The sequence below is a fragment of the Trichomycterus rosablanca genome, chromosome 10 (assembly GCF_030014385.1).
Source record: "Trichomycterus rosablanca isolate fTriRos1 chromosome 10, fTriRos1.hap1, whole genome shotgun sequence".
NCBI classification, from domain to species: Eukaryota; Metazoa; Chordata; class Actinopteri; order Siluriformes; family Trichomycteridae; genus Trichomycterus; species Trichomycterus rosablanca.
The window spans coordinates 10,111,707-10,129,288 of NC_085997.1; the positions used below are offsets into that span (position 1 = coordinate 10,111,707).

General features: G+C 39.2%; 1 protein-coding gene across 1 annotated transcript; it reads left to right on the top strand.

Moving 5' to 3' along the window:
* Positions 1-1,480: 1,480 nt before the first annotated feature.
* g6pc3 (glucose-6-phosphatase catalytic subunit 3) lies at positions 1,481-16,678 on the top strand. Its single transcript, XM_063003594.1, has 6 exons — positions 1,481-1,862; positions 7,851-7,957; positions 10,920-11,010; positions 13,508-13,626; positions 15,392-15,533; positions 16,155-16,678. The coding sequence occupies exons 1-6, from the start codon at positions 1,645-1,647 to the stop codon at positions 16,495-16,497; spliced, it is 1,020 nt and encodes a 339-aa protein (XP_062859664.1). The 5' UTR covers positions 1,481-1,644; the 3' UTR covers positions 16,498-16,678.
* Positions 16,679-17,582: the final 904 nt, after the last annotated feature.

Sequence of the window (17,582 nt, forward strand, 5' to 3'; positions counted from 1 at the left end):
GTAAAGTACAATGCGCATCAACATCCAGAAATATCTGTGCCATACTAATACTATTGTCCATTTGCAATTGCATAAGAATACTGATGATAGTAAGAAGAGTTCTCTGAAGGTGAGACTGTGATTACATTTTCCACCAATTGCAGTAGAAGAGGACAATTCTGTTTTGCCCCTCTGTGAACTTTGGGGTGTTTAATTTTCCATAGCCCTGGTTGGGTTCCTCACATTTTTACCACCACTTCAATAAAATCTCTTGCAGTCAGGTTTTAAATATGTTGTCTCACTCCGGTGGTGATTATGTGACAACTGCATCTGACCAATTACCAGTTTGCTCTGTTGCTTACTCCACCAATAATGCTTGCTTCGCTACACTTAAAACCTAGTTAAGAAAGGTGACCACATTTAACATGGGTACTTAGGTACAATACAGGTACCTTGGCAGTGGAAACAATTTTAAAACATACCGTACCATATGGCGCCGTGTAATGTAAAAGGGCATTACACTGAACAGCCATACCATTAAAACCACCTCCTTGTTTCTACACTCAGTATTTTATCAGCTCCACTTACCACATAGAAGCACTTTGTAGTTCTACAATTACTGACTGTAGTCCATCTATTTCTCTACATACTTTTTTAGCCTGCTTTCACCCTGTTCTGCAATGGTCAGGACCCCCACAGAGCAGGTATTATTTAGGTGGTGGATGATTCTAAGCACTGCAGTGACAATGACATGGGGGTGGTGTGTTAGTGTGTGTTGTGCTGGTATGTGGATCAAACACAGCAGCGCTGCTGGAGTTTTTAAATACCGTGTCCACTCACTGTCCACTTTATTAGACACTCCTACCTAGTTTGTCCACCTTGTAGATGTAAAGTTAGAGACGATCGCTCATCTATTGCTGCTGTTTGAGTTGGTCATCTTCTAGACCATGATCAGTGGTCACAGGATGCTGCCTACGAGGCGCTGTGGGCTGGATTCTTTTGGTTGGTGGACTATTCTCAGTCCAGCATTGCTGTGTCTTATCCACTCATACCAGCACAACACACACTTACACATCACCACCATGTCAGTGTCACTGCAGTGCTGAGAATGACCCACGACCCAAATAATACTTACTCTGTAGTGGGCCTGGGAAAGTCCTGACCATTGAAGAACAGCACGAAGGGGGGCTAACAAAGCATGCAGAGAAACAGATGGACTACAGTCAGTAATTGTAGAACTACAAAGTGCTCCTATTTGGTAAGTGGAGCTGATAAAATGGACAGTGAGTGTAGAAACTAGGAGGTGGTTTTAATGTTATGGCTGATCAGTGTATAGGACAGCTCTCTACTCTCATGGGTCGCATCGCCCTGTGTCCCTTGAACCCCTACTGCAGTGCATTATGGGATTTCCTGATGGTGCTGAATATTCCGAAGCAGCAGTCGTTCCTAACCCGTGCACTTTGTAAATATGGTTTCGGTTTTGCAGTTTTGGTATTTTAATGTACCTTGTCTGTAGGCGTATAAACAGATAAACCTTAACTGACTGTAACTCAGCTGTTACATGTGTAGTGTCTCGCGATGATTTCAGTGTTATGTTTTAAAAATCCACATCAGTTACATTTGATACATGTTTGATATTTTAGCAAGTGTAGCACTAGAGGTAAAATGGACACACTATATTTTCAAGGCATTCGAGTTGCTGAGGCTCTTCAGTCAAAAACAAAAAACTATGAGTCTTTTTGGCTTTTTGCTACTTACATTGGAGACCCCAAAGCTGCCTTCCTGCTCGTTTTCCCACCCGTTTTCTACTTACACAGACGAACCGGCATTGCCATCATCTGGGTGGCTGCGATATCGGAATGGCTTAATCTGGTTTTTAAATGGTAAGTGCTTACTTCTTATTTGGTGTTTTCGGTGCTAAACGAGTTTAATCGTTTTTATACTTTGTTTAGAGTGTAAAAAATTGCAACACATCGCTGCGTCCTTTAAAAATGTTAATGTTAACCGTCAAGTCCATACCTATAGAACATACACTACAGGTCCTTCTCAAAAAATTAGCATATTGTGATAAAGTTCATTATTTTCCATAATGTAATGATAAAAATTAAACTTTCATATATTTTAGATTCATTGCACACCAACTGAAATATTTCAGGTCTTTTATTGTTTTAATACTGATGATTTTGGCATACAGCTCATGAAAACCTCAAGAAAAATCTCAAAAAATTAGCATATCATGAAAAGGTTCTCTAAACGAGCTATTAACCTAATCATCTGAATCAACGAATTAACTCTAAACACCTGCAAAAGATTCCTGAGGCTTTTAAAAACTCCCAGCCTGGTTCATTACTCAAAACTGCAATCATGGGTAAGACTGCCGACCTGACTGCTGTCCAGAAGGCCATCATTGACACCCTCAAGCAAGAGGGTAAGACACAGAAAGAAATTTCTGAACGAATAGGCTGTTCCCAGAGTGCTGTATCAAGGCACCTCAGTGGGAAGTCTGTGGGAAGGAAAAAGTGTGGCAGAAAACGCTGCACAACGAGAAGAGGTGACCGGACCCTGAGGAAGATTGTGAAGAAGGGCCGATTCCAGACCTTGGGGGACCTGCGGAAGCAGTGGACTGAGTCTGGAGTAGAAACATCCAGAGCCACCGTGCACAGGCGTGTGCAGGAAATGGGCTACAGGTGCCGCATTCCCCAGGTCAAGCCACTTTTGAACCAGAAACAGCGGCAGAAGCGCCTGACCTGGGCTACAGAGAAGCAGCACTGGACTGTTGCTCAGTGGTCCAAAGTACTGTTTTCGGAAATCAAGGTGCCAGAGTCTGGAGGAAGACTGGGGAGAAGGAAATGCCAAAATGCCTGAAGTCCAGTGTCAAGTACCCACAGTCAGTGATGGTCTGGGGTGCCATGTCAGCTGCTGGTGTTGGTCCACTGTGTTTTATCAAGGGCAGGGTCAATGCAGCTAGCTATCAGGAGATTTTGGAGCACTTCATGCTTCCATCTGCTGAAAAGCTTTATGGAGATGAAGATTTCATTTTTCAGCACGACCTGGCACCTGCTCACAGTGCCAAAACCACTGGTGAATGGTTTACTGACCATGGTATTACTGTGCTCAATTGGCCTGCCAACTCTCCTGACCTGAACCCCATAGAGAATCTGTGGGATATTGTGAAGAGAAAGTTGAGAGACACAAGACCCAACACTCTGGATGAGCTTAAGGCCGCTATCGAAGCATCCTGGGCCTCCATAACACCTCAGCAGTGCCACAGGCTGATTGCCTCCATGCCACGCCGCATTGAAGCAGTCATTTCTGCAAAAGGATTCCCGACCAAGTATTGAGTGCATAACTGAACATAATTATTTGAAGGTTGACTTTTTTTGTATTAAAAACACTTTTCTTTTATTGGTCGGATGAAATATGCTAATTTTTTGAGATAAATAAAAGACCTGAAATATTTCAGTTGGTGTGCAATGAATCTAAAATATATGAAAGTTTAATTTTTATCATTACATTATGGAAAATAATGAACTTTATCACAATATGCTAATTTTTTGAGAAGGACCTGTATATTGCCAAAAGTATTCACTCGCCTGCCTTCACACGAATATATAATCTTGAGTGACTCCCATTCTTAATCCATATGGTTTAATATGATGTCGGCCCACCCTTTTGCAGTTATAACAGCTTCAATTCTTCTGAGAAGGCTTTCCACAAGGTTAAGGAGTGTGTTTATGGGAATTTTTGACCATTCTTCCAGAAGTGCATTTGTGAGGTCAGACACTGATGTTGGATGAGAAGGCCTGACTCGCAGTCTCCGCTCTTATTCATCCCAAAGGTGTTTTATCGGGTTGAGGTCAGGAGGTGCAGGCCAGTCAAGTTTTTCCACACCAAACTCACTCATCCATGTCTTTATGGACCTTGCTTTGTGCACTGGTGCGCAGTCATGTTGGAACAGGAAGGGGCCATCCCCAAACTGTTCCCACAAAGTTGGGAGAATGAAACTCCCCCCCCCCAACAAACTTTACACTTGGTACAATGCAGTGAGACAAGTACCGTTCTCCTGGCAACCGCCAAACCCAGACTCGTCCATCGGATTGCCAGACGGAGAAGCGTGATTTGTCACGCTTCCCCTGCGCACTATGTACCTCAGCATCCGCTGACCCCGCTCTGTCATTTTACGTGGCCTACCACTTTGTGGCTGAGTTGCTGTCATTCCCGATCACTTTGTTATAATAGCACTGACAGTTGACTGTGGAATATTTAGTAGCGAGGAAATTTTACAGCTGGATGGTGGCATCCTATCACAGTACCACGCTGGAATTCACTGAGCTCCTGAGAGCGACCCATTCTTTCACAAATGTTTGTAGAAGCAGTCTGCATGCCTAGGTGCTTGGTTCTATACACCTGTGGCCATAAAAGTGTATGGAACACCTGAATTCAATGATTTGGATGGGTGAGTGAATACTTTTGGCAATATAGTGTATCTAATCAAGTGAAAGACATCTAAATAAATAAACATTTTTGTAAACATTTAAAACATTTGTTCTTTAGTAATGAAGATACTCAGTTTTGATTAGTTAATTTGAATGCTTTAGATACAGTTAACCCTTAAACAGCCAAGAGTGGATTAGTTGTAAAAAAATCATTTATTGTTATTGCTTACCTCCTTTTCACCTAAGTAAAACATTTCAAACATTTGTTTAATATGTTGTGCATTTTATGAGTTGTATCTCCCATGATACGGCCCTATTAAGGTATAGAAAAAGTCAAAATATTAAATATTGTAATGTTTTATTTGATAAAAGAAGTGATTCATTCTTGTTATTTACATCGCACATACTAGTTTTAAACTGTTTTATCATTTTTATCAAGATTTAGGCCCATCGCAACCTTCAGTTTTATATCACTGAATAGCTACCACATAAAATTTAACCTAATAACAGTCCAACTCAATTTTACAACTGATTCAAAAATGACAAAGAACATACAAATGAGTAACTGTGTCTCCCACTCTCACAATCACTTTTCCTATTTATTTTTTGTGTAATTTTTAAAAGCGGTTGAGTGGGCTTTTCCCGACGTGACGATGCACAGACGAACAACACATTTCTGACAGGAGATGGTTGTCTGTCCATCTGGGCACAACATGCATCTTTTCTTGTCACTAACTGATAAGTCATCATTTGATCATGGAGGACATCAACAACAGGTCTTGGGGATATTGTCTGCCTTTGTTCCCTTGCAAGAGACCATCATCTTGTCTGTTGAGAACAGCCAACTCCACCTCCTCTTCCTCCTCAGTGGAACTACCCTCACTCACTGACTCTCCCTGCTGCCTAAAAATTATTTCCTCATTTTCAGCACTTGACTCTGAATCTGAAGAGCTTGCAGGGATTTCCTGTATCACTTTTATCCTCTTTTATTCCTCTTTTCGTCTATCTTTGGACATAAAACAAGCTAACTGTGAAGCCCTGCAGGAAAATATATGGTTAAACTCTAATAATATACATATCTGTGCATGATAATATCTCATTTTGCAGGGAATATTAACATGTCTTCCTGTTTAAAACTAAATTGTAAATACAACACATTGACCAAATTTCTACCCATAATATGTCAACGTATCTCAGGGGATACATATTTTGTAAAAGTTACTGAATAACACTGCGAACGTTTTATTTTTTGCTCTCATTTTGTTCAATATGCAGTAATGGTCTTTATTGAAACAAAATGTACAGAAAAATACTAATGGGAAGGGGAATTTAGGTCCAACACAACTGTCTAATGCACGAGGAAAAACTGCTCCTATCTGTGGAGCCTTTAATACAGGGATGTAGTTAAGAATGAAAGAGAACTTTTTTAACTTAAGAGCAGTTCAAAAAGAGGGAGAGAGAACATGTATTTGGTATATACATTGTGCTGCTGGCCCTATAGCCAGCCAATTAGATGAGACATTTTAAAAGAAAAAGCCACAATTTTTCTAATGAAACATTATTTCAAACTCTATTGCACTATTATTTATTTCCCACTATTCAAATTCTGCTTTTTATGCCATATTTAGGCTGGCTTTAGTGAATGTTAGGAAAATGCTACCTCCTTGAATGAGTACTGCCAGCTACAAACTTGATTCGCTAGGGCTGTTTGTCATGTTTTGGACTGAACTCCTTAGTTACAGTGTCTTAATAATAGGGATGTAAGGATGCACCACAAGACGGTTAAAAAACGATTCACATGCGTAACGATTTAAATGGGTTTACCTGTATAATGAATCGATATTTACTTTAAACAGCACCTCGCCTGGTTTACGTCACTACAGGGTTGCCAGGTTCGGAATTTTCCAGCCAAATTTATTTATGTTAGGATACTTTCTTTATTTGCATTATTCATTAATTTATTTAATGTGGGATTTATTTTATTTCAGTTTTTTTTACACAAAAAGGGAAATTTGCAGCATTGTTTTGCATAGTTTGTACCTACCTCAAAAATAAAAGGGCATTCATTATTTAGATAAATAAAAGATAAGCACAAATACGGTATTTTATTTTATTTTTTTTAAGACAAATAATAAAAGGAAACTTTGTTTAAAAAATCGGGAAAAATCTTATTGTGAACCCAGTATCGTGAATCGCATCGCGTCGTGGGTAGAGTGTATCGTTACATCCCTACTTAATAATGCAGCAGACAATGACACTAGATAATTGTGAGCTTCCAACTGTTTGGGTTATTTGCATATTTCTCTCTCTCTACAGTGCATAATATCATTAAACGATTCATGGAATTGGGAGGACTTTCAGTGCTTAAAGGCCAAGGCCGCAAGCTTAAGCTGAACACCTTTGATCTGTGATCCCCCAGACAGCACTGCATCAAGAACCACCACTCAACAATAGCTGATATAACCACATGGGTGAGGGATTACTTTGGCAAACCTTTGTCAATCACTACAATACAGAGTTACATGCACAAATGCCATTTAAAACTTTACTGTGCAAAAAAGAAGCCTTATGTTAACCATGTCCAGAAGCGGTGTCGACTTCTCTGGGCTTGAAGGCATCTTGAAGGCATCACACATTGGAAATGTGTACTGTAATCAAATGAATCAACATTCCAGGTCTTTTTTGGGGGAAAAAATTGGATGAAAAAGGACCATCCAGACTGTTATCAGCAACAAGTCCAAAAGCCAGGGTCTGACATGGTATGGGACGGTGTCAGTGCCCTTGGCAAAGGTCATTTAAAGTTCTGTAATGGCAGCATTAATGCAAGAAAGTACATTTGAGATCTTTGATCAACATATGCTGCCTTCAAGACGTCAACAAAACCACATGCTGCACACATTGCAAAGGCATGGCTGCGGAAGAAGAGGGTACGGGTACTGGACTGGCCTGCCTGCAGTCCTGATCAGTTCCCAATAGAGAACGTGTGGAGAATTTTGAAATGAAAAATGTGACAACTACGCCCCCGTACTGTTGCACATCTTAAGACGTGTTTGCAGGAAGAATGGGACAAAATAAAACCTAAAACACTAAACTTTTCAGTGTGGTGAAAAGGAATGACAACATTACAAAGTGGTAAATGCTTTACTGTCCCAACTTTTTTTTTGGAGTGTGCCTGAAATGCAGGAATGGATGTTTATTAATAAATGAAATGAAGTTGACCAGACAAAACATTAAATATCTCAGGTTCATCCTGCAATCAATTAAAAGTCAAAGTAAATGTAAGAATGTAAGGGTTTTATTCATTATTTGTATTTTCCATGCTGTCCCAACTTTTTCTGATTTCATTTGCATTTAGATAATTATAATTATCATTAAATAGTGTGTTTGCCATGTGCTTATGCCTGATTTTGTCTCCTGATTTTGTCTCCAACATAGGTTATTGTTTGGGGAGAGACCCTACTGGTGGATCGGGCAGTCGGGTTTATTTGTGAAAAACAGTGCTAGTGTCCAGCAGTTCCAGTCCACCTGTGAAACAGGACCAGGTTAGGTAACTAACTTTATAGCTAGATATAGTTTAAAGTTTTGCCCACAGTAAATACTTTTTAAATTACTTTTTAAAATACTTCACATTACTTTTAAATGTGAAGCTGGATAAACAACATAAAAACAGCACTTTACAAGGATGATAGACTGACATGAGAATTGCACTATATCGCCAAAAGTATTCGCTCATCTGCCTTCTTATGCATATGAACTTGGGTGACATCCCAAGACAAGTTCTTCCACACCCAGCTTGCTCATCCATGTCTTTATGGACCTTGCTTTGTGCACTGGTGCGCAGTCATAGTGGAACAGGAAGGGGCCATCCCCAAACTGTTCCGACAAAGTTGGGAGAATGAAATTGTCCAAAATCTCTTGTTATGCTGAAGCATTAAGAGTTCCTTTCTCTGGAACTAAGGGCCCAACTTCTGAAAAACAACCCCACACCATAATCCCCGCTCCACCAAACATTACATTTGGCATAATGCAGTCAGACAAGTACCGTTCTCCTGGCAACCGCCAAACCCAGACTTGTCCATCGGATTGCCAGATGGAGAAGCATGATTTGTCACTCCAGAGAACACGTCTCCACTGCTCTAGAGTCCAGTGGCGGCGTGCTTTACACCACTGAATCCGACGCTTTGCATTGCACTTGGTGATGTAAGGCTTGGATGCAGCTTCTCGGCCATGGAAACCCATTCCATGAAGCTCTCTATGCACTGTTCTTGAGCTAATCTGAAGGCCACATGAAGTTTGGAGGTCTGTAGCGATTGACTCTGCAGAAAGTTGGTGACCTCTGCGCACTATGCGCCTCAGCATCCGCTGACATTTTATGTTGCTGTCGTTCCCAATTGCTTCCACTTTGTTATAATACCACTGACAGTCGACTGTGGAATATTTAGTAGCGAGGAAATTTCACGACTGGACTTGTTGCACAAGTGGCATCCTATCATGGTACAATGCTGGAATTCAAGCTCCTAAGAGTGACCCATTCTTTCACAAATGTTTGTAGAAGCAGTCTGCATGCCTAGGTGCTTGGTTTTATACACCTGTGGCCATGGAAGTGATTGGAACACCTGAATTCAATGATTTGGATGGGTGAGTGAATACTTTTGGCAATATAGTGTATCTTACCTTCCTGCCATGAATATAACCATGGTGTAAGCACGGCATAAAACAACTAAATAATAATGATAAATAATTTGTGAAGCTGGATAGGTCTGTATTACTGCACTAAAATCACTTCGGGGACTGTTTTCTTTTTATTTACTAATTTGGGGTATTATTGAAATTTTTTTATAACATTTATTTCTAAAATCTAAATGTTAAGACTTTCTAGAACACAAGTAAAATGTTCTCATATGCATGTCAACGTTACTTTGTGTTCTTATTACATTTTTGATGTTAGGAATTAACTTATGCCTTATAAGATAAATGATTGAATTATTACGTTTTCATAAAAATTTTAAAAAATATTAAATAATCAAAGCACACAAATGTAAATGGCAGTAATGTGGAACAGTAAGATGAACATTAACTCCATGATCAAGACTAGTTTGCATTTTAGATATATATTTTAAGAAGTCAGTAGCTCACAGGTGTATTACAAGAGCTAGCTAAACATGCTAGTAAAGAAACTGAGACGCAGTTGTTATCTTTAAAGATTATCCTAATTTTAGTGGAATTCTTAAATCATGATAAGTAGAGTTCTTTCATCCTTTATACTGGTTCACGATTCGAAATCTCACATATATACACTGATCAGCCATAACATTAAAACCACCTCATTGTTTCTACACTCACTGTCCATTTTATCAGCTCCACTTACTATATAGGAGCACTTTGTAGTTGTAGTTCTACAATTATTGACTGTAGTTCTTCAATGGTCAGGACTCTCCCAGGACCTCTGCTGCTGGAGTTTTTAAATACCGTGTCCACTCACTGTCCACTCATTAGACACTCCTAGCTAGTTGGTCCACCTTGTAGATGTAAAGTCAGGGACGGTCGCTCATCTATTGCTGCTCTTTGATCTGGTCATCTTCTAGACCATTAGTGATCATAGGATGCTGCCCACGGGGTGCTGTTGGCTGGATATATTTTTGGTTGGTGGACTATTCTCAGTCCAGCAGTGACAGTGATGTGTTTAAAAACTCCATCAGCACTGCTGTGTCTTATCCACTCATACCAGCACAACACACACTAACACACCACCACCATGTCAGTGTCACTGCAGTGCTGAGAATGATTCACCACCCAAATAATACCTACTCTTTAGTGATCATGGGAGAGTCCTGACCATTAAAGAACAGCATGAAAGGGGGCTAACAAAGCATGCAGAGAAACAGATGGATTACAGTCAGTAATTGTAGAACTACAATGTGCTCCTATATGGTAAGTGGAGCTGATAAAATAGACAGTGAGTGTAGAAACAAGGAGGTGGTTTTAATTTTATGGCTGATTGGTGTATGTACAGTATATGTTATTACTCACACACACACACAAATCCTGACACACAACAGCTTCTTTATACGTATCTGATATTTCTTTATATTATTCAGTCTGCAGTGGATATATAAACTTTACACACAACAGCTTCTTTAAACGTATCTGATATTTCTTCATATTATTCAGTCTGCAGTGGATATATAAACTTTACACACCTCTGTTGAAATGCCAGGTTTTGTAATGTAAAAATCAGACCAAGATAAATTATTTTAGATGTATTTTCACCTTTACTGTAACTAATAATCTGTTCAGTTCAGACACAATTAAATCATTTAGAGGGGAAAAATAAGAAAATTACAATAATGTGGCTACAAAAATATGCATACTCTTAAAAACTAATACTTTGTTGAAGCACCTTTTTATTTCAGTATGCTCAGCAACCACCTATTGTGCATAACCAAAACCTGTTTAACAATGATGACCTGGACACCGACTTGTGTGTCTTTTTATGCTTTTCAGGTAGCCCCTCTGGTCATGCCATGGTCACCGCCGCAGTCTGGTGGGTGGTAACCTCTTCCTTGGCCTCTTTTCTTCACTCTGGCTCTGGCAGGTCAGTCAAAGGATGGTAGTGTTCACACTACTAAGTCAAAAGTCAGAGTTGCTTTATTGTCAATACTGCAGTATGTACAGGACATACAGAGGACCCATGGTGCAACACTAAACATTAATTAAACAATAAAACTAGAATAAAAGAAGAATATAAAAATAGAATAAACACACCAAAGCGCAAATATATATACATTGACAAATGTAGCAGTAAATATAACAATTTGAAAAATAGAGGTCCTGATATTAAAAACGTAGGCATTTAAAGTGGCAATGCAGATTTAGAGGTCTTTGTGTTAAACCACTGCAATTTAACGGCAGTGCAAATTCGATTTTTTGTAGATAGTTTAAAGTGATGTGTGCATTGAATAGATAATGGATGTAAGTTTTTGGTATTGATGGGGGGGGGGGGGGGGTTAGGTTCGTGAGAAGGGGGGCAGAACGGGAAGAGAGTTGAGGATCCTAACAGCCTGGTGGATGGTGCTGTCCCTCACTCGGCTGGTCTTTGTCCGGAGACTCTGCAGTCTCCTTCCTGATGGGAGCAGACTGAAGAAGCTGTGTAGTGGGTGGGTGGAATCAGAGGGCTTTACGGGTAAGGCGGGTGTTGTGTAGTTCGTGAAGGGTGGGTAGAGAAGTGCCAATGATCTTCTCAGCTGCTCTCACTAAATCATCTAAAGATTATTTGAAACACATTATTGTGGCTTACAGAATTATTAACTTATGTGTGTATCAAATAGGTGTATGTAAGTGAGTATACAGTGAGCATACAGTGACATACAAAATACAATTATTATATTCACCTACTTGATACTGAAGATACAATTATGCTCTGAAATAGTAAATGAATGTTGCACCGGTCAGCCATAACATTAAAATCACCTCCTTCTTTCTACACTCACTGTCCATTTTATCAGCTCCACTTACCATATAGAAGCACTTTGTAGTTCTACAATTACTGGCTATAGTCCATCTGTTTCACTGCATACTTTGTTAGCCCCCTTTCATGCTGTTCTTCAATGGTCAGGACCCCCACAGGACCACCACAGAGCAGGTATTATTTAGGTGGTGGATCATTCTCAGCACTGCAGTTACAATTACATGGTGGTGGTGTGTTAGTGTGTGTTAGTGTGTGATGTGCTGGTATGAGTGGATCAGACACAGCAGCGCTGCAGGAGTTTTTAAATATCGTGTCTACTTACTGTTCACTATATTAGACACTCCAAACTAGTTGGTCCACCTTGTAGATGTAAAGTTAGAGACAATCGCTCATCTATTGCTGCTGTTTGAGTTGGTCATCTTCTAGACCTTCATCAGTGGTCACAGGACGCTGCCCATGGGGCGCTCTTGGCTGGATGTTTTTGGTTGGTGGACTATTCTCAGTTCAGCAGTGACAGTGAGGTGTTTAAAAACTCCATCAGCACTGCTGTGTCTTATCCACTTATACCAGCACAACACACACTAACACACCACCACCATGTCAGTGTCACTGCATTGCTGAGAATCATCCACCACCCAAATAATACTTACTCTGTAGTGGTCCTGACCATTAAGGAACAGGGTGAAAGCAGGCTAAAAAAAAGTATGTAGAAAAACAGATGGACTACAGTCAGTAATTGTAGAACTACAAAGTGCTTCCATATGGTAAATGGAGCTGATAAAATGGACAGTGAGTGTAGAAACAAGGAGGTGGTTTTAATGTTATGGTTGATCAGTGTATATAGATAAGATTATTCATGTATTACATTTTATAACTTTAACTAAACTCAATACCAAGCATTAATGACCATAGATCACTAAGACATCTTGCTGCCACTGCACACTTAGGTTGGCCACAAATTATTTACTTAAACCATAGTACAACCTTTGCCATAACATTTACATTACATTTTTTGGCATTTAGCAGACGCTTTTATCCAAAGCGACTTACAGTACTTTGACACTGTCTGAGCTATTGAGGGTTAAGGGCCTTGCTCAAGGGCCCAACAGTGACAACCTGGCAGTGGTGGGGCTTGAACCAGCAACTTTTTAATTACTAGTCCAATATCTTAACCACTAAGCTACAACTGCCCTTTTAGCCTATTGTAGTGGCCTGCACTATTGTAAATAGATAGGTTTATTTGCCACTTACTGTGTTTGCACGGTCACTAATAGCTGTGAAGACTTTATTTATTACATGACAGTGTGGAGAACCAATAAAAGATGCACCTTATTTACTGCATTGAATTACAAACTAGAAGTGAACTAGCATGACCACGACAGTTTATCAGTGGTTCCATATTTAGCTGTGTAAATATGTAATAAACAATAGATCAGCTGATTGATAATGACATTGCCGGCGGCTTTTATAACCGATTATAATCAGTTTTGTTGATTCATTGCTGCAGCCCTGTTACTGTTAATTCTTTAAGTTTGTTCTAAATCACAATGAAATGCTGTAATGTGGATCTGGAGAATTTAACATTAATCTCTCTCTATGTCTCTAACATACATATCTCACACAGTAAGATACTTTTTGCAATACCGTACTTATTCTACGCTTTGCTGTTGGGAGCAGTCGGCCTATCACGGATCTTCATCTTGGCTCACTTTCCTCACCAGATCATTTCTGGGCTTCTGGCAGGTCAGTGTTTACACGTTCACTCATCTAAGATTTTTATCAATTCCAGTTTGCTTTTTACATATTGTGACAATAGATTTCTATTATTTTGTTTGGCACTTACTAGGCACTACTCCTACTTCATTTGTCTGGACGTACTATATTTAAATTTGCTGATAAATTTGTTATTTATTCATATGGATAATCAACATTCTATGGCTTTACAGCAAACAAATACTTAAAGAAATTTGTGAATCCATTAAATGACCTGGATTTATATATATAATCTAAAAATAGTATATAATATTATACACTGATCAGCCATAACATTAAAACCACCTCCTTGTTTATACACTCACTGTCCAGTTTATCAGCTCCACTTACCATATAGAAGCACTTTCAGTTCTACAATTACTGACTGTAGTCCATCTATTTCTCTACATGCTTTTTAGCCTGCTTTCACCCTGTTCTTTAATGGTCAGGACCACCACAGAGCAGGTATTATTTAGGTGGTGGATGATTCTCAGCAATGCAGTGACACTGATCAGACACAGCAGCGCTGCTGGAGTTTTTAAATACCATGTCCACTCTATTGAACACTCCTACCTAGTTGGTCCACCTTCTAGATGTAAAGTCAGAGATGATCGCTCATCTATTGCTGCTGTTTGAGTTGGTCATCTTGTAGAACTTCATCAGTGGTCACAGGACGCTGCCCACGGGGTGCTGTTGACTGAATATATTTTTGGTTGGTGGACTATTCTCAGTCCAGCAGGGACAGTGAGGTGTTTAAAAACTCCATCAGCGCTGTTGTGTCTGATCTTCATACCAGTACAACACACACTAACACACCACCACCATGTCAGTGTCACTGTAGTGCTGAGAATGATCCATCACCTAAATAATACCTGCTCTGTAGTGGTCCTGTGAGAGTTCTGACCATTGAAGAACAGCATGAAAGGGGGCTAACAAAGCATGCAGAGAAGCAGATGGACTACAGTCAGTAATTGTATAACTACAAAGTGCTTCCAAATAGTAAGTGGAGCTGATAAAAAATAGCTCCAGTAAGTGGAGCTGCACAGTGAGTGCAGAAACAAGGAGGTGGTCATAATGTTATGCATGATAGGTGTATAGTATATTAAAGCATTTCCCTACACATTAGTGTAATCATACAGTGCTAAACTGGGTTTTGCCTTTACACTGGGGCATGATGCAAAATCTCATTTTTAAAATAACATTACACAGAGATATACATGCAAAGTTTAACATGCATTTAGACTCAACTAATACTAAACAGCTTCATACTTCAGGTGCATACTTCAACGCAGAAGGTCTCTATGTCTGAACTTGTACATCTCTACAGAGCCAAAAGCACAAGAGAAGTCAGCTCTAATATGTTTAAACCATATAAATAAGCCATAGAAGTTTTGGGATTCTGTTCTGTAAAGTGATGGACCTTTCCCTAAAGCCCATAGTAAGAAAAACCTATGTTTTGTAGAATGAATTCACTACTTTAGGACTGAATAAAAATAACATCTATGTTGTTTTATTAGAAAATCAAAAATAGCAGAAAATTATTTATAACACAGTGACTATTCTTGTTTGTGTTTTGTACCTTGGCAATTTGAAAGTACATCAGATTTTAACTGCTGATTTCGTGAACTGAAAGAAGATTGTTGACTCTTGGGTTTAAACTTACTACTGTTTTTTAATGGCAGTTCTAATACAGTCCAGAAATTGTAAACAACATAATAACACACTCTCTAATTGTTTTATTACTATGTTTCACCAGGGGTAACACTTGGAGTGTTCCTAAACCGCAAGTTGCCAGAACGTTGCCCTCAGTTTTTTCTTCTGTGTTCCAGCATGGCTATGCTTTTAGGAGCTTTAATCATGCATGCAGGATTGGAGAAAGTTGGCATTAATCTTTCCTGGTAAGTCTTGCATTGTTTTTAATACATGTTAAATAAATGTTGGCTGCTATACCTCTCTAGTACTAAAAATCTGTCTGTTTGAAAGAGGGCTGCAATTTTTTTTTTTTATCAAAGTTTTAAAATCAAATTTATCTACTAATTGGTTTCAGATTCTAATACAAAATGTAAGACAACATAAAGAGAACATGAAAAAAATTAATAACTTATATACAGTCATATGAAAAAGTTAGGACACCCCATGAGAACCTTTGTCTTTTTGAACATATTTAAACATATGAACATTTGAGCTTCATTTGAACAGTATTGGGAGATGGAGCTTATATCATTAAACAAATAAAATCTAAAAAATGACTTTTAAACAAGTTGTGAAATGTAATGAACATTCTGCTAATCTTTAGAATGCCCTTTTTCTCCAGCAGTCCACAGGGGTCTTCTTTCCAAAGCTCCTATAAGGAAATCTGTTTTAGCTGTTAGCTTTTGTTTTAATATTGAATGATTGCACACATGGTGCTTGGATTTTTTTTAAAATTAAGTCAGCTTATTATTATGCTTAATTAATTCAGTATAGAGTTCAGTATAGACATTTAATTATTTTCCTCCCCTCTTTTCAATATTCTCCAGGTCTATCACATTGGCTAAAAGATGGTGTTCTAAGCCTGAGTGGGTTTGCATGGACACGGCTCCTTTCTCTTCTCTTAGTCGCGATGCTGGAGCCCTGTTTGGCCTGGGGCTCGTCCAATTTTGGAAGCCAGAGGGATGGGCACTTTCCTGGGGACCGAAGAGCCTCTGTCTGGCACTTTCCTCTTTAACCTTATACCACGTGAACAGATTTCCTCTTCCCACCACTCCTTCATTGCTCTTTTACTCACTTTTCTTTCTCAGATATACTATTGTGCCTCTGGTAGTGATGGTGCTTATACCTGGTTTTGTTCAGCTCTTCACAGCCAAACCCAAGAGGGACTAAGGTGGTAAAATGACAAGACCTTTAAACACTGCATAGACTCAATATTCTACATAAAACATAATTGATTGCCGCACTAATGACATGATTGACTAAGTCATTAATTTTAGGAGAACATATGATAAGGGCCTCTTCTTATTGTAACTTCACATTCTTTAGTTTGCATTAAAATGTTTATACTCCTCTTATGTCTAATGATGTTTACATTGTTTGCATTCTAGTGAGTCTGACGGTGAGTCTTGAGTTGTAAGTACAACCCCAAATCAGAAAAAGTTGGGACAGTATGGAAAATGCTTTTATTTGATTGCAGACAGTTTGAACCCAAGATATTTCATGTTTTGTCTGCTCAACTTCATTTCATCTGTTAATATACCTCCATTCCTGCATTTCAGGCCTGCAACACATTCCAGAAAAAGTTGGGACAGGGGCAACTTAGGGCTAGTAATGAGGTGAAAAAATGAAATAATGATGTGATTCCAAACAGGTGATGTCAACAGGTGATTGTAATCATGATGTGGTTCAAAAGCAGCATCCAGGAAAGGCTGAGTCTTTGATAAGCAAAGATGATCAGAGGATCTCCAGTTTATCAACAAATGCGTGAGAAAATGATTGAAATGTTTAAAAACGATGTACCTCAAAGAAAGATTGGAAGGGATTTGCATATTTCTCTCTACAGTGCATAATATCATTAAACGATTCAAGGAATCTGGAGGCATTTCAGTGCGTAAAGGCCAAGGGCGCAAGCTAAAAGCCTGTGATCTTTAATCTCTCAGACGGCGCTGCATCAAGAACCGCCACTCAACAATAGCTGATAAAACCACATGGGTGAGGGATTACTTTGGCAAACCTTTGTCAATCACTACAATACAGAGTTACATGCACAAATGCCACTTAAAACTTTACTGTGCAGAAAATAAGCTTTATGTTAAACATGTCCCGGAGCGGTGTCGACTTCTCTGGGCTCTGAGGCATTTAGGATGGACCATCACACAGTGGTAACGTGTATTGTGGTCAGATGAATCAGCATTCCAGGTCTTTTTTGGATGCCCATGCATTTTTCAACAAGACAGTGCAAAACCACTTGCTGC